The sequence below is a fragment of the Leuresthes tenuis genome, unplaced genomic scaffold (assembly GCF_036924035.1).
Source record: "Leuresthes tenuis unplaced genomic scaffold, fLeuTen1.0.hap1 SCAF_9, whole genome shotgun sequence".
NCBI classification, from domain to species: domain Eukaryota; kingdom Metazoa; phylum Chordata; class Actinopteri; order Atheriniformes; family Atherinopsidae; genus Leuresthes; species Leuresthes tenuis.
In genome coordinates this window covers 32669459-32687701 of record NW_027325363.1, presented here as the reverse complement: position 1 = coordinate 32687701, position 18243 = coordinate 32669459, and the positions used below count along the sequence as shown (strand labels likewise).

At 39.0% G+C, this 18243-nt stretch overlaps 1 protein-coding gene across 3 annotated transcripts in view; it reads left to right on the top strand.

The window, feature by feature from the left end:
- Positions 1-17565, top strand: part of ubash3bb (ubiquitin associated and SH3 domain containing Bb) — a 39602-nt gene extending 22037 nt beyond the window's left edge. Inside the window, exons 2-15 of one of the 3 annotated variants that reach the window (XM_072393119.1) lie at positions 5929-5982; positions 6402-6588; positions 7765-7963; positions 9646-9815; positions 9958-10166; positions 10333-10477; positions 10612-10738; positions 10910-11029; positions 11110-11202; positions 11325-11469; positions 11994-12100; positions 12219-12328; positions 12427-12496; positions 14041-14159. In XM_072393119.1, coding sequence (XP_072249220.1) covers positions 5929-5982; positions 6402-6588; positions 7765-7963; positions 9646-9815; positions 9958-10166; positions 10333-10477; positions 10612-10738; positions 10910-11029; positions 11110-11202; positions 11325-11469; positions 11994-12100; positions 12219-12328; positions 12427-12496; positions 14041-14069 — 1765 coding nt within the window. In that variant the 3' untranslated portion in view covers positions 14070-14159. Of the gene's footprint in view, positions 1-5928; positions 5983-6401; positions 6589-7764; positions 7964-9645; positions 9816-9957; positions 10167-10332; positions 10478-10611; positions 10739-10909; positions 11030-11109; positions 11203-11324; positions 11470-11993; positions 12101-12218; positions 12329-12426; positions 12497-14040 lie in introns of all 3 variants that reach the window. The other 2 variants (XM_072393118.1, XM_072393117.1) reach the window with 2 other exon arrangements.
- Positions 17566-18243: the final 678 nt, after the last annotated feature.

Sequence of the window (18243 nt, the reverse complement as noted above, 5' to 3'; positions counted from 1 at the left end):
TCTTTCAGCTATGTGGTAGCAACATTAAAATAGGCCTAAGTTGAAGCAAGGGAGTTTTGGGTTAGAAAACAACTGTTATGTGTGCATATCAAAGCATGCGTTTGACAGGTAAACAGTTGTAGCAGTGCATTTTGGAACAACTTCAGCATTCTTTATTTCAAGTGTGAGAAAGACTAAATAAAGCTTTTTCCTATGGGCTGTACTAAGTTGCATTTTTCTTAAACGTTTTTCATTGTTGATGGGGAAAATCATCATTAAGGTTTTCCTACAAAAGAGCTTTTATTCAGTCAGCTTAGTCAGCCCACGCTGTTTTGCATACTCACAGTTGGAGAGACAGAATTTTTGCCAGAACTCTCCTGTGACAAAACAGCTGTGGAGCAGTCAGTGTATCATGGAGGTGCAGGGAGTGGTAACCACCAGAACTCTGATACTTAGAACTGAAACTATTTATTTTTCTTGTACTGAACATACAGTTTTCTCTTTCCAGGAGTTGGAAAACAAGAATATTCAATCCTTGTCTTACATTCTGTTATTTGGCTTTATATAATTGATCAAATATCAAAAAGTTGAAAACATTTAGAATTATTTATTCTTCTGTACCTACATAGTGTGTTACAGTACGATGGCCGTATATTTTGGTTGATGACCGTAGTTTTTTCTGGCTGATATGATATAAGCAGGTCAATTCTAACATGTCTGTTTGAATTGGACTCTATCTAATCAAGAAAAAGTAAATTATATAAATGTAAAGATTATTAAAGGGAGGTGAAGTTTTTTTTGTCTTGACAGCATTACAGGATTCAGACTTGGATAAGAATGATTAAGAATACAATATATTCTTCTGATGAATAAAACAGGTGGACTAGGACTGGTCATTTGTCACTTACAGTTGTTTGAAGGTGCTGATTTTTGTGTCATAAGTTAATTCTAGCTTATGACACCATCTCACTGTGGGCTTGATGAGAATTACTAGGATGAATTACTATCTGCATGAAGCTTTGACTTCAAGAAGCCAAGTAGCCCGTTTTTGCACCAATTGGTCGAGCTCAACAACAAAGTTAACTTTATTTGCTTTCATATTCTTCTCCACAATTTCTCTGTCATTTACCTTTTAATAATTTTTCCCTCCAGTGGTTTGTGTGACACAGTCTGTGTATGATCGAGTGTCATGCTAATAAAGAAACTCTGTCTCTGTATGTGGGTTTGGTTGACAGTTGATTTTATGCTGCGACTGTCACTCCTTAAAACCACTAACTTCTGTTCAACAGAGCTAATTCAAAAAGTGTCAAGGGCTTGAAGCGCAGAGTTGCATTGTCATCATGAAGATTGTGGGAGTGGTGAGTTGCTGGCCTTTGAGGCTTAAGCGTTTCCACCAGACCTAACTGATCACTCCCTGCTTTGATCTGCAAAACCTCAGACCAGACTGCTCTAACATCAACTTTCTGAACACATTAGGCTTGATTCCTTTCATGATTGAAGCAGAAATAAGTTTGCCCCCTAAAAACGCTCCACGGTGTTTATATGGGAACATCCCCAAGTCCCCGCTGATCTCTAATTGGCATGTATGACTCAACTTAGGGCTTGACTTGTGAAACAGCAACACACAGCTTTGGAAACCCTGTCAGCCAACAAAAGAAAAAGGAAGTGGAGGTTGTCACGGGGAATCCAAATACACAAAGTGCAAGGGTTTCTCTTGTTATTACTCTAAATGTTATCATTCAAGAGGTAATACATCTCTTTTATTTAGCCATTACATAGTTTGTCTCTTTGCAATTACAACTACCATACTCAACCATCAAGATTACAATAAAACTACTAACAACAGATGTGAGTAGCATTTATCATTTCATTTCAATCTAATAATCCTACTCTGAAACCTTCTTTGTTAATTTGACCTGAGCCAACCACCCAAATGTTTTTTTTAAGTAAACCCATAGTTACATTGGCGTTCTGTGGAAGAGGCTACACAACCAAGAAAATAACTCATCCTCCAAACTTACCCAGATTTAGTAAGGTACTGTCAGGGACCGGCAGGACACAGGACACAGATGGAGGGTTTCAAAATAAGTCAGTTTGTTTATAATAAACAACTTATGGTTCTCCTGAGCAGAGCAAATCAAGAGGCTGTGAAATGCTAATACACTAACCTCAATAACTATTGACCTGAGGCTAGTGTGACTATAAAACTTAATCAAAACAAAACTCACTCCACTCCATGAGGAAAACAGAAAGGGCTGTAAAAGGTAACAAATAAACTCTTCACGCTCTCCTGAAAGAGGCGAAATAACAAAGAACGCTCTCCTGGTGAACAGAGGCACGATCACAAATAAACTCAAAATCTCTCCACTAAGGGAGGCACTATGAAACGTTATCAAACCAAAACCCACTCCTTCTAATGGAGAAACTTTAACAAGAAATCAAAAAACACTTGGGAATCAGGTAAGACAATCAGATGCTTGGCATGGGAGGAAGGGCAAGATACTTGAAACGAGAGGGAAGTTAATATTTCAAAATAAAACAGGAAATGACAAGACAAAACATGGTTCAAAACAAAATGTGTCAATGGTTCCTGACAGGTACTCAATTTTATCCTCCTATATAATCCTTAATGGCTAATTCTGAGAGCCCAGGAATTTTTCCACAAACAATTGCAAACATGGTAAAACGAAAGGCAGACTAATCATCAGTCAGTCATGTCCCAGACCTAACAGAAACATAGCGTGTCTTAATATTTAATAGCTGTCAATCTCAGTTTCAGAGCCTCCATGTAGCACATTGTGATTGATGATTACGTTTTTCTAAGCCTCCACTCTTGTTGATCATTTCGCAGCACACCCACTGAAAATTACCATAGATTGTGCACCTGGGTGTCGTTCCCATCAGTGCTGATCTAAGCTGAATCCGATAAAAAACCTGTGACTACAGAGTGATTTGATGTTAGACTAAATGTCTATTAAACTCTTTTACATTACACTCAAAAGCAAAATGTTAGCAGCTGTTGGTAACTTTTGTGACCAGTATAAATAGGCTTAAGTCACAAGAATACTTGTGTATACCATTAATTAAAAAATCTACAGTTCGTAGTTGCTCAGTAAAGATAATCCTGGTTTTCGGGCTTTATGTTGTATGCATCAGAAATAAACCAGTGAACTTAATAAACCATTAAGTTCACTGGTTTAAGGGCTAAGGGCTTTATGGGTCTAAATATGGCATCTAAATAATTGAGTTATATTTGTTTAGGGATGATACACAGGTTTTCACCTGTAATATTTCATATTTCATACATAAAAGTAGAGTTTTAATTGATTATCATCAAGTAGTGAGACTGTCTCACTGTACATGTTGACGAACATGCTGACAAACTGACTGAAATATTTGTCACAGGATCCACTTCTCCTTTCCAGTTCTCTCTGTTGTGACAGCTTCATGTTTCTCAGTCAGATTTGGTATCTTTATGAACACAGAATGTAACCCAGATGTTTGACACCATGTGACATAGCTTTCTTGTTTGTTCTTTATCTTTGGCTTGACTTGACGTGGGTGTATGTTGAAGTGGTTAAAGGCCCTTCTTAAAGCAGCTACCTTCAGCACTACTCACTCTGTTCCTTCTTTGAGACTCTCTCACGCTAATGCTTCTAGGTCTACATCTGTTGGAGACATCAGCTTTGAAAAGCATAAAAGCTAAGAAGCAGCTAGCACACCAGCGAGCTGACTCTGATGTGTCTCTGCTGTGGTCAGAACTGCTGCTCACTGAGCTTACTGTGGGTGAAGTTTCTTTTTCTTGGTAAGGTCTTTGCTTTGTTGAATAGATCACAGTTATTTGATTATTTATGTATCTTTAATACATGGCCTAGTACTGTATATACTGCATGATGTTTTAAAAAATGATTGAACTCACTGTAATCAGAGTGGTGGTTTTCTGGTTGCAGGTTTTTATTGCTTCTGGCTCTGATCAGCATTGATAGGCACAACAAGCAGATGCACACAGTGACTTTAATAGCAGTGCCGTACTCAGAATTACAAGAGTGTGCACAACTCACTTTTTCTTTACATTAACACATGCTTACCAACCATAACGTCTCACACATGAAACTGACTTCAACAACTCGTAGACAACTGGCAGCTTATTCACTGCTCCACTATGTGGAGCTGAATCATGTCTCATATGAAGATGTTTAAACTGACTGCAGCAACTCATGGACATAAAGAAGTACTATTAATAAATTTTTCCTAACTGCAAGCAATCTGCACACAGTGTGTGTGTGTGTGCTTGTTTTTTTTTTTTACAAGGTTCAAAAACAAGGAGACCACTTGCATACTTGTGGGGTGTGTGTGTGTGGTGAGATGGGGATGGTTGTGGTGCTCACTTCTGTGCTCATGTCAAAAGTGAGAAAGTGGCAACAAGCTGTTTAAACATACTACTTTTGGTATAAAATATTATAACTAACGTCTTGGCAGTTGCTAAATCAACAGACAACATATTCAGTAATGTTATCATTTCCTTGGGGCTTGATATTAAAAGTCAGCTTTTGTTTGATGTCTTTCCTAGCTACTGGTTGACTTTGTTTTCCTTTTGCTTACCTATGTGAGCTGAAAATGATGAGCCAAAGAGGGTACACAGTACACCCAGTGCAGCCACCCCACCCTACCCCACAGGAACCAGATCTCATGCAGTGCGGAGGATGTTGCTTCTTCTGACATCTTATCATGTTACCATGAGCAAGTCCCCTACCCCCACCCTTCAAATGGATGAGTAACTAAGTTACGAGTCATTTCCAGTCTTGACTTATGGTTAAAAGGAGTCACTTCTCTGTGTTTTTTTTCACACTTTGCATTACAGGAGTTAATGTCATCCTACACATGCTTTGTATCATCTTCCATGCTACTTTCAAAGTCTTACAAGCAACTGATAACTGTTAATCACAGTCTGATGTTCTCTGTTCCTGCTGTAACATAAACGTACACCTACTCACCGATACTACCTCATCTTTCAGGAGGGATTGGAAAGAATTATCTAAAGATATGTCCTGTCTTAATGTGCCATTACCTTGAAGTAGGTTGGTTTTATTGGAAAACATAATTAATTGACTTAGATTCTTATCATTAGAGGTGAAAAGAAGGACACCAAACTCTATCGGTACTAAACATAAATGTTTGACAGGATGTCAACACGACAGCTGGACATTCTTCTATCAGACTACGTTTCTAACACCAAACAACACACAAGTTTACCACAGTTATGTGAAAAAGAAAAGACACCTTTCAATTGTAAGGTTTTACATTCCTACCTTCCAAACAAGCCATACTTGTTCAGTCTTTTTTTCTAATTGTACAGTCATGAACTTTTAACATTTAACATGCTAACTGAGACCTGTGGAGTCTGACATACAGCTCTTGGGTTTGGCAGTTTCTCTGAGTATTGCACAATCTGACCTTGGGGTGAATTCGCATGAAATAAGATCATTGTTGATGCACAAACAAGCAACTTCCTCTCTTTAATAATATGTATCTCTGAGTCAAGTTACAATTACTGTGTTTCTCTTCAGATGTTCACCTCAGCTCATCAACCAGGAAAACCTGAAAAATTCACTAGTTTACTCTTTACTTTTTCCTCTGACATTGTATCCAACTTGGGCAGCATTGGGGTTCAATTAACAGCTTCAAACCAATATCCAGTTTATTTCATTGTCTTTTAAAGCTCTTACTTTACTTGCACCATCATAGTTTCAAAAGGTGTGGATCGTTAAGAGTTCTCCTTAAAAAGAATTTGCCATGTGCTAATAGAAAGCTTCTCAGAATGTGAATGGGATCATGCTGTAGAAGATTTACTAGTTACACATTGTCACCTCACAAATTTCAGAATTCATGTCAGAAACCAGTTGAGGACATCCTTTCAGCTATTGTCCACCTTCGTTGTGCTCTTTACAGACTGAAAGCTTTGGTGTCAACCGGAGATCGGAGTGTGCAAGCGGCATGTGACTGGTAAGTTTGAGTAAACGTTTCTTAATTTGCTTGCAAAAGCAGTCTATAAATGATGAGGAGATCTATTACTTAAAAAAAAAATCATCTGTAAAACACTGAAGACAAAATTAAACAAGCGTAGACAGGTGGAACGCTATATAAAGTGAAGTAGGCATTGAACTGCTTGTGGCCATGTAAAATGGAAGTGCAGGTCACTAATAGTACAAAACAGCAGTGTACAGAAGGTAGAGCATACTTTTTCTTGTAAACTGTGTTTTGTCAAGAATAACATTAATCTTGAGAAAATTAGATCCATTATTTCAAGATTCTTTCAATTTATTTAATTAATGTAATATCAACATAAATGCTAAGGATGAACGCTAGTGTCAAAAAACAATTTAAACAAATAAGATAAAATGAGTGTTCAATGTCTCACACAGGCTGTTCTCCCATGTGGACGACCCATTCCTGGATGATCCGCTGCCCAGGGAGTTTGTTCTCTACTTGCGACCCAGTGGGCCTCTACAGAATCAGCTGTCCCACTTCTGGCAGCAGAGCCGGGTCACCTGTGGCAAAAACAAAGCCCACAACATCTTCCCACATATCACTCTCTGCCAATTCTTCATGGTGAGTTGGGTTATACTTCAAATGAAATGCTGCTTTAAGGTTGTGTATTCATGACACCTTATAAAGTGAACCCCTTTCACACATGCAGTGATTTCCAAAAAAATGGTGGCAATCTATCTATCTATCTATCTATCTATCTATCTATCTATCTATCTATCTATCTATCTATCTATCTATCTATCTATCTATCTATCTATCTATCTGTCTGTCTGTCTGTCTGTCTGTCTGTCTGTCTCCCTCCCTCCTCTCCTCTCCTCTCCTCTCCTCTCCTCTCCTCTCCTCTCCTCTCCTCTCCTCTCCTCTCCTCTCCTCTCCTCTCCTCTCCTCTCCTCTCCTCTCCTCTCCTCTCCTCTCCTCTCCTCTCCTCTCCTCTCCTCTCCTCTCCTCTCCTCTCCTCTCCTCTCCTCTCCTCTCCTCTCTCTCTCTCATGACTGTCCTGGACTCTTGACTTGTGGTACACTGTTCAGCGACACCTGCACAAATATGGCCTTGATGGAAGAGTCATTAGAAGAAAAGCTCTCCATCCTCACCACAAAATTCAACGTCTGAATTTTGCAAAGGAACATTTAGACAAGCCTGATGCTTTTTGGGAAGAAGTCTTGTGGACCGATGAGGTTAGAATATAACTCTTTAGCCGCGTTGAGCAAAGGTATGTTTAGAGAATAAAGGGCACAGAATTTCATGAAAACAACATTCCAACTGTTAAAAATGGGGGTGGGTTGATAATGCTTGGGTTTGTATTGCAGCCAGTGGCACATGGAAAATTTCACGAGTGAAGAATGGATTCAAGTTGAAAAGAGGATGGCTTCTAAAAATGGATATTACTACTATAAGAGGCGTAAGCTGTAGGTTTTGCCATGGCCCTCACAGTCTCCTGACTTAAACATCACTGAAAATCTGTGGATAGACCTCAAAAGAGCAGTGCTTGCAAGATGGTCCAAGAATCTCACAGAACTAAAAGACTTTTGTAAAGAAGAATGGCCAAAAATCTCTCAAACAAGAACTGAAAGACTCCTGGCTGACTACAGAAAGCGTTTACAAGCTGTGATGGTTGCCAAAGGGGGTTCTACTAGGTACTAACTATGCAGTGTTCCAAAAGCTTTGCTGTGGGCTAAACACCAAACATTTTAGTATTGATAGACTTGCAACTTTAATCTCATCTTCTCTTTTACACAGTGTACAGACAACAAAGTGGACGCCCTCTGTGAGGCCCTCCAGGCCACCGTACAGCAGTGGCGGGGTCGATTTCCAAGCTCACTGCCTTTGGAGCTCTACACATCTTCTAACTTCATAGGTCTTTTTGTAGAGGAGCAGGTGGCTGAAGTCCTCAAACAGTTTGCAGCCAATTTTGCCACAGAGGCTGCCAGGAAGGCAGGTAGGAACCACAAGGGGTCCAAATAATACACCCATAAAGCCCTGGGTCTGGAACATGCTGGAGATCATGACTAAATGTGTCCCATCTTTCACAATATGTCTTCATGACTTAATGTTTTTTTAATATTTAGAGAGTGGAAGCATTCATTCAGAATAGCCACCATGTAACATGTGACCAGCTTTGGTTTTACACAGTGATTGGTGTTGATGGCATTGAAGGTTGCTTATAAAAGTTCTCACTCAGTCTGTCACAAGTGTTTTCAAAAACAGTATTTCAGGCAGCTGAGTGCCAAATGAGATCAGAGCCGGGCTGTCATATTTCTGTTTCTCAGTAAAGGAACAAATAAGAGTATGTCCAGATTCTAATGAGTGTTGAGATTTATTCTATGCTGTTTTGTGTATCTGGATTTATTTTCTTCTCTTCTCTTCTCTTCTCTTCTCTTCTCTTCTCTTCTCTTCTCTTCTCTTCTCTTCTCTTCTCTTCTCTTCTCTTCTCTTCTCTTCTCTTCTCTTCTCTTCTCTTCTCTTCTCTTCTCTTCTCTTCTCTTCTATTCTCTTCTATTCTCTTCTATTATTTAATTTCTATTTTTAAATTTTTTTATTTATTTAGTTGGGACAGTGCACATTGCTCAACATTAATTTATAGCACATCAATGTAAATGTGCCGGACTTAGCAAAGATGAAAATTCCATCCGTAGTCCCAAGGCAGGTACAGACGCAGTAAGGCTCTAAAACCTCACACCAACAAATCATACAATGGACAATTACAAAAACAGAACACGGGCATACTAATTGAGACAGAAAAATACAGGCAGACAATGTCAACACAAACGAAGCACAGGCAGACAGTATCAACACAACAACAGAGTTAAAAAGTCATAGTTCTGATAACAAATAGTAGCCTTGTCAAAGAAAATAACAGGCAATTGGATGAATCATGTAAAGTTCTACTATGAGAAAACTTCAATTAATTAGACTACCATTATAGCCAGCTGGTAAAAACTCTCTTTATTTTATTTAGTTTTTGCTTATCTTACAATGAAAAAAATTCTCTTCCGTGATGATTGATCTTGGAAGCATATCCTCTCATGAGCCTCTGTTGGTCACTGCTATCACACTTTAAACCTACTCAAAGCTGCCGTTACAGGACATTCATTAGGTTGATCTACTTTTTTTTCACCACAACTGGACAGTTTAAACCTGGCTAAATGTTCTTATGATTACTATACATTGTGTTAGAATCCAGCTGCTTTGCAGGGGTTACCCTGTGCCCACCTTCCACCCAGTGTTAATTGTCCCAGGTCAATCACAGCAGTTAGTCTAAAACGGGGCAGGTTTGTACAATATCTTCCACATTAAAACTGCTAAAACTTTAGAATCTTGAAAACTTGAATAACTAAGATGCTCATTCTGATTTGGAACACTCTTGAATTTGAAGTCTCTAATCTTGAAGTCTCAGTATTAAAATATCCACTGCAGTTGTATCCACTGCTCTGTCTTGAATCACACATTTCAGGGCTGTGACTGCTTTAAGGTCTGTCCAGTCACATTCAGGAGCACTGGGGCCTATGTCTGCTGATAACACTCCATCAAAATAAAAGATCCAAAGAGGATCCAAGCTAACCAAGAATTCCAATCTACTGCTGTATAAAACCACCTCCTTTCCCCTCCTGTCTCATCCAGAGGTCCACTTGGAGCCTCACAAGAAGCAGCTCCATGTGACTTTGGCATACAACTTCCCAACTGATCACCTTCCTTCACTGGAGAAACTGGCTAAGGGCATCGAGGTGAAGCTGGGATGCGATTGGCTTGCTGTTCTGTTCTCCCGGGACATTCGTTTTGCTAATCACGAGGTTGCTATTCATATTAACAGTATATATTTCTGTATCACACATACTCTACTTATTAAATGAAAACTCAAAAATGGTTTGTATTAAATGTGAGTCAGTAACTCAGTCGGTGATCAACGTGCTCTTACCTTCGCCACATCTGCAGACCCTGCAGGTGATGTACCCCTACATGCCACAGAACGATGATGAGCTGGAGCTTGTTCCTGGAGATTATGTCTTCATGTCTTCGATGGATCAGAGTAGCACCAGTGAGGGCTGGCTGTACGGTACCTCGGTTGCCACAGGGCTGTCTGGACTGCTGCCTGAGAACTATGTCAGCCTAGCCAATGAGTCCGACACCTGGGTTTTCCATGGGTGGGTGTAATACTTTATACTGACACAAGAAATGGACTTAACCTCTAAATTAAATAATTAAATAAAACATTATTCTACAAATATGAATAAAAGAGCCATTTGATACATGAAAGAGTGACAGTGCAGTCTCCAATCTTCAGATGTCTGCTCTCCATGTCTACTACAGCTCCCATTCATTCTTCAGTTGTGGACCCAGTGACAAGAGCAATAAAGAGAAAGGGATGTTTGACGGACTGCTGGACAGCCGACGCCCTGATAACATCAGTCCTGGAGACACACCCACCCTCAGTCTCATTTGCCATTCGATGCAGGTTCTTTGGTGTCTTTTCTTTCTAAATATATACGAAAGACTGTATCATTGCAGGACCTAATTTACTTAGAATTGAAAAAACATTGTCTGCTATTATCTTGAGCTGTCAGTTACTGACATATTTTTTTTCGCCAGCAGGTCCTGCGGCTCAGTGGTGGTCATGTTCGACCGCAGAAGCGCACACTTTTTGTCTGTCGGCATGGTGAGAGGATGGATGTGGTCTTTGGTAAACACTGGCTCCCCCTCTGCACAGACAGTAAAGGTGAGCATGTTTAATCCTCAGGTTAAGCTAAACCAGCACCCCTACAACCTGAAGAATGGACTTTCATAGAATCCAACATCTGCCAGTATTTTTGAACCACTGATCTTGAACCTTATTGGAAAAATTAAATGTTCTTATATATAAGTGAATGTTCTACTTTTTGTTCTTCAGGCAGATATGTTCGTTCCAACCTGAACATGCCCCCCAGTTTGCCTCTATGGGGAGGACAGAAAGATTATGACATGGATGCTCCGATCACTGTGCTTGGATCTACTCAGGCTCGATTAGTGGGTATGTCACTGCATGTAGTCTAGACATGTAAAACCTTAGTTAATTAAATGTGTTTGAGCTAAAATGTGCTGCTTTCCCAGGTGAGGCTCTGTTAGAGAGTAATTCAGTGATAGACTTTGTGTACTGCTCGCCCTCCCTGCGATGCATTCAGACTGCACAGAACATCCTGAAAGGTAAGAAGATTCACACAGCATATGTGAGGGATTATGAGTATTTCTCCAGGATTCCCTCACTGTGCCATTCTGACATTCTCGGTGACATGAAGAAATCAGGGGCACTGTGTGTGTCTAAGCAGGTCTGCAGCAGGACAGTAATCTGAAGGTGCGTGTGGAACCAGGTCTCTTTGAATGGACCAAGTGGGTTTCTGGGAACTCCCTGCCTGCATGGACACCCCCCACTGACCTAGCAGCGGCCCACTTCAGTGTAGACACAACTTACAGGTGATGCAAAACGCTTCTCATTTACTCTGATCCCTGATGTTTGAATATAAGAAGGCTTTGTTGAGACAGTTTGGGCTGAGTGTGTCATGGTTGGAATTTGTTATGTTGTGATGTAAAGACTTGTAAACTTACTGTATATGCAGAATTAGTGTGCTTGCTGTCTAAGCTGAAAGGCGTTCTTGCTTTTCCTACAATGACAAGTTTGTTGCATAGTTATCATGCCTAGTTCAACAGTGTAACTCGATGTTGATCTTTCTTTTTGACATCAATATGTTTAGAGTTTTTTTGGGCCTTAACATGAAAGAGTGAATATTGCATCAAATAAAAGGAGGTGGCACTGTTTGAAAAAGTCTCCAAAAAACTTTTAATTTAATTTGATTGACAAGTCTTGTCAAAAAGAAAACTGGAGATGTTGGAAATGTTGTGTGATTGTAATGGATTCTTAGACTGCCCTGTGCTTTGTAGTAGCCTTGCAGTACAGTTTTACTATGTTGTTGTTTAATAAATGCTGTTTATCTGTATAGACCTCTGATACCAATCAGCAAGCTCACTGTGTCTGAGTCCTATGAAAACTACATGAGTCGGAGCTATCAGGTCACCAAAGATATCCTGTTAGACTGCAAAAACAGTGGTAAGGGATACATTGCTTTGTAGGGGGAACTCTTAACTTTATCGTTCTACATGCTCACGTATTTGTGCACTGCTGATCTACTGATGTTGTGTCCTGCCTGGGTTTCTACTTTGTGCAGGAAACAACGTGCTGATTGTAGCCCACGCATCTTCCTTAGAGGCCTGCACACGGCAGCTGCAGGGCCGCAGCCCACAGAGCACCAAAGACTTCATTCAAGTTGTCCGAAAGGTCTGTCCACAGCACATCTTTTTTCATCTTCTCCATCTGTTTTTTTTTAATTCACACATCCCAGCCTATCCATCACTACTTCCATCTGCTCTCCTTAGTTGCCCTCTCCACGCTTGATGTGGCTTGATGTTCAAAAACATGGTTGTGTACACTTAAAGCTCTTAAGATGTAAGGATTCCATATGGATAAACATGTTTTTGGTCCTTAAAACAACCTCTGAAACACTAAATGAAACGAAGAAACGAGAAATGTTTAAACTTAATTATTTCATGTTTAAAAATCTTTTAGACAGGATTATTTTTGCTTTCTTATACTGAGGAAATACATGTGACCTAAATTGGTTACAACAGAAAAACCTTACTACTAACCTGGGTTTATTAAACTGCTACAACTGAACAGTATTATAATTGATTAACTTTGTAGGACAACAGATCACTTTTTTTTCAAAAAAAAAGCTTGTACTTGTTGAGGTGGTCCATAATGGATTTTCACCATGTAGAGCCATCCTCTGTTACACTTATTATACAGATGATTAAAGTGTTAAACATGCAACACAAAGCCAAAGCACAGCACAATGCTGTCTGTGCGTAAGTGAAAATAAAAATGGACTCCTTTTTTTTCTCCAGAGCAACTCAAATCGCGTGTGTCAGATTCATGAAAAAGAAAGTTTCTTCGTATTTTGATGTTGGACTACTTAACACACTAAGTGCAGTGTATGTGTATTGCACTGCACTTAGTTGCTTTGTTTGCATTATTTGTATCAAAACAGGTCCTCCACAGTGAATAATTAAATATTAAGTAAGTTGTTTCCTTACTAGTAAATATTATTGTAGTAGTGCACTGATAGAATCACTGATATATACTGGACATTTGATTAAAAAGCATACCTAATATTTTGCTTCCCTAACAGTTTTTTATTTATTGATCTAGTAATAGAAATGTTGTATATGTCCGTATTTCTATATGGCATCTTTTACTCTTCATAGTCATCATTTATATGCAACATTAAACACATATTAGAATAATTAATAAAGCACATGTACAGTATGTCATTTTGAGGAATGGAATGTATGATCAAAAACCCTCAATAAAAGTGAGTGTTTAGGTCAACATTTCATTAGAAAGAAAACTAAAACATGCAAATGATCTCATGTTTTCAAACGTTTTTTAACATGGTTTACTTAGAAAAATCAAGACAATTTGACATCAACAACATGATGAGGTTTTGATATATTTGCATATCAAGTTATCACTGGATGCTAAGCAAATTATTTTCCATTGAGATTGATTAAGTATCAGTTACCATAATAAGTCTCTATGTATGATTTATGTAGGTGGACAAAAATATCTAAAAATAGCTTTTATTTGGCATTCAGAAACTGATTTTATACATAAACAAAAAATAAATAACAAGATAGAAATCTAATTACTTGATTTTCTGAAAAAATAAATATTGTTGCCACAAGATGGCTGCAGAGGCCACAAGGGCCTGTGAAATATTTGCTGATAATGCAGCTTCATGTAGATGATGAGGAAAATAAAGACCGCCATTCAAATACCTTTTGTATCGTCCAAGTCTTTTGATTTCTTGTTATTTCCTTACATTTATTCTCCACTCAGTTTTGTTCATAAGATTCATATTCTCAGTGAGCCTTGTGACTGTGTTAAATAACAATATTTAAAAAAGATGATCATCTCTGCTTGGTCCTCAGATCCCCTACTTGGGCTTCTGTGCCTGTGAGGAGCAGGGAGACACTGGGGTGTGGCAATTAGTGGACCCTCCCATCTTACCCCTAACACATGGACCTAACCCCACTTTCGACTGGAGGGAGTCACTCCTGCAAGAATGACATCTGCCTGATCTGAATCTACTAATACTGTACTCCCACAGACCACAGACAATGACCCAGTGAATCCATACCCCCACAGCCTCTTTCAGCTTCGTTCAACTAAAGCTGTCAGTCTGAAGACAAGGAGCAGAGTCCCAGCTGGACAGGGGAAGTGACTGCATTCTTCATTGGCTGGTTCAACGAGCAGTTAGGATCATATAGTCACAAAAGTGGAGACAGAAGTTAGTCTGGCAGTTGGTTTTAGCTGCATTGTGTGGGGGAGTGCTCTCTGGCTTTGTCTTCCATCAGCCTCAGGAAATTTTGTGAAATAAGCATTAAGATTGTTAAACAAATGTTTTTGTTATTTTTTTCCAACATGAATATATTCTACACTTAACTAAAAATTGACTAAAATGGAAGTGGGAGAGTGAAATAATACCATGGAAAGCAAAATTGTGCACACAGCTACAATATAATTCCAGAAAAGAAATTACATCTTTTAAAAAATGCTTTTGAGTGACTTTGAGTCACTCCTTTTTGAGTGACATTGATCATTACATAAGCCCCTAAAATGTAATCTATCTTTATGACTCTTGAAGTTTATATGATTTTACTTTTAAAATAAAAAAGACATTCATGCCTTAAAATATCTTAAATGCAGCTCTAGAGTTTTGGAATTTGTATTCTGGGATCTGTGAGTGACCTGGGTTCAAATCTCCTGCATGAAAGGTACTATCTCCAGTAGGGGTCCTTAGGCAAGACCCCCTTACCCAGCCAGTGTAAGTCCATCCATCCATTTTCTATACCGACAGTCCGTTAATCGGGTAGCAGGTGGGCTGGAGCCTATCCAGTGCTTTGGATAAAAGCATCTGGCAAATGCTTAAACAAACAACTTAAACAACCAAAGGTGTGGCTTCTTTTTTTTTTTTTGGTAGTTTGAGAATAATTAGTTAGTTAGTTTTGTAGTAATTTGCAAAAAGAAGGTAGCAAAAATCTCCCCTTACAAAACAATGGGATTGTGCTGAGTCAGGGTGTAGGAAGGGCAGAGATTAGTTCACTAAGACCCCTTGAATTCTTGCGTGAGACCCTGATCCCAGCAACTATTTGCTGCATGTCCCAACCAGAGAAACGGGTCACTCTCCCTCCCTCTGTGTTCATGTGTGCTGTTACTTACTCCAACAATTTATTTTAGTAATTTATTCACTTATGTCACAAAATACAATGAAACTGTGGAAGCTTTCTAATGAGTCTAAACAGTAGCTCTTTCTCACACAGAACCACAGGGCGTCTGTTAAAAAAAAACAGTTGGGCAGTCTTTCTCCTGCTAGCCTCCCTTCAGGAGGAGAAAACACGTCTGCACCGCCTTCAAGTATTTCTCAGGTACTGTCCTGACGTTCCTTTGGCAATAAGACCCGACATGAAGCAGCAGCATCTTCTACAGCCTGATCCAGTGGATGTGACCATTAAACAGCTGCAGCTCTAAAAGCATAACCCAGTGACAATCATTCTGTAGCATCCAGATTCTGGTCCAGCAGCAGTTTTAGTATGTGACACTGTTACATGTTGTTCAAGGGTTCAGAGTAGCTGTAATCAGATTTTTTCGAAAAGGTACTTTTCAGATGCTATGGGCTAGAATAGTACAATTAGATCATGATCTTTAACAGCATGCAATAATTTATAATTGTATCTCAGGTGTTGAAAACATTTATCACACACATACATGCAGGCTTGAAAAGTGTTTACTGACTGTAATGTTGTGCGTCTTGAGTATTGCCGCGATGTCTCGTGTTACGACTGTCCACTTGGAGCTGCAGCAGCAAATGATATGAACTCGATCAGAAGTGTAAAGTTTGTGCAGCCATATTGTAACTGTAACGTGTGAAGACATCTCATCAGAACATCATTTCAAAGTCCATCTCAGTATTGGCTGATGTTTTTCAGTGAGGCGTTGTCTTTAACATCTTAGATTTCTTCATCTTTATATTCAAAAAGTGAAGCAGGCTAAGGCTGGACGGCTTCAGTTATCAAGAACGACCACATTTAAGCTCTCAGCTCAACACAGATTTATCTCAGTGGTGGTAGTTCACAGATCTGCTGCAGTTTCAGAACATTTCTGAAAATGTGTGTCTTGTTCAGCTCTGCCAAAACATCTACTGGCTTTTAATTATTTTTGATAGTCTGACACATTTGGGAAGGATATGAATACGTGTCCTGCTGGGAGTTTCGCGCAGCTCAACTGGTCTACCTTTGTCTAAAGTAAAAAAAAATACACTTACCAATCTTTCTAAAGTTACATATTTTGTCTCTTGTTTAATTTGTTGGCATGATTGTGCTGATTTGGGTTGGCTTACAGAGAGCCAAGCTGGTAGTTCCCCGATTCTCACTTTTTTATGCAGCGATAGACTTTTTTTCAACTTAATTCTTGAGATGAAAGTGAATAAGTCCAAAAATGTCAAAGTATGCATTGTAAGAGCATTCTGAGTTTACCCAAACCTTTTATTTACAGACAGGTTTCTTTGCAATATCATTGCAGAGTTTCATGTGCAACAAGTGGGTGGAAATCAGCTCTCATCTCGGTTTGTTTGGCAGACTCAAGCACTTAAACGGAGATGACAAGGCAATGAACTGAAACAACCAACAAAAAGATGAATGGAAATAGTTCAGTATTCTGAAATAATCACAGTCCTTTGCCAGAAACAGATAAAGAATTGTGGATCCAGGCCAAAAAGAGGTTTGGAATTCCAATAGTCTCAAAAACAGAATATCCTGTGCTCCACTTTGTATCTCAAAATGCCAAAGACTTTCTTGAAGTTACACAGAGAACATAAATCTGCATCTAATGATTTGCAGGTATGCAGATATAAATATTTTGACTTGAAAAAAATTGATTTGATGAGAAACTTTGAAAAAAATGTCTGTCTGTAAAATGTGGAAGGTGGTGCCACAAATTTCCAGAAAAGAGAGCAATGTGAATGAAGTCCTGATATTCATTCAGTCCCGATTTCTTTTTATTGTCTGAACATATCATCAAATGTGAACATCATCATCAAAATATATTTGTTGATTAATAATTTAAGATGAAATATGTGTGTCGACTTAAAGTGAAATGTATTTTAATTTTGAATTCATATTCTTCTTTATCAGTGTCATGTTGAGAAAAAGTTGTCTTTTTTTAAAACAACATCAAATGTTTTCGTATTTGAAGAACTCTGTAGGCACAGACAGTTAATCTATGATTTGTGGTGATAATATCTTACTGTAGTTTCATTTAATTTTTTTTATGGAAATATCAGGAATAAAATACTTTTTCTCCTTAGCAATATAATTACAAAATAACAGGTGTGCATATAACCATTTATCCATTTGTTTTCCATCTATACAAAAGGAGAAAAGAGCAACTCAAATAAACTGTTTTGTTGTGTTTCCTATGTTTATGTTTATGTTTATGCATTTACCAGACGCTTTTATCCAAAGTGACTTACAAATGTAGATATAACATTAGTGCTAACATCAAAGTGAACAATAAGCTATGTAGAAGGAAACCACTACTTAGACTCTGTCAGAGGTAACAGGGGTGACAGTGTGGAGATAGAGTGCAGGAATAGAGGGAAGTAAAGAAAGAGAATGTGCAGTAGAGGGGGTTGGGAAGTACTGGGGAAGTGCTAGGGTAGGAAGTGCTCTCTGAAGAACTGGGTCTTCGAGAGTTTCTTGAAGATAGACAGGGACGCCCCTTTTTCTTGTAGCACTTGATACTTTTCATGTACATGGGCGGCTGTAGCTCAGGAGGACGAGCAGTCGCCCACCAATCAGAAGGTCGGTGGTTCAACTCTGGCTTCCCCAGGCTACATGTCGAAGCATCCTTGGGCAAGACACTGGGCAAGACACTGAACCCCACGTTGCCTCCTCCTGCATGCATCAGGGTATGAATGCTTAGAAAGCACGTAGTTATGTGTATCCTAAGACGTGCTGTATAGAATTAGTGTAGAAGCACTTTGAGTGATCAGTTAGACTAGAAAAGCTCTATACAAGTACAAGTCCATTTACTATGTGTCATTCCACGATCGTGGAACCGCCGTTCCATTAAGC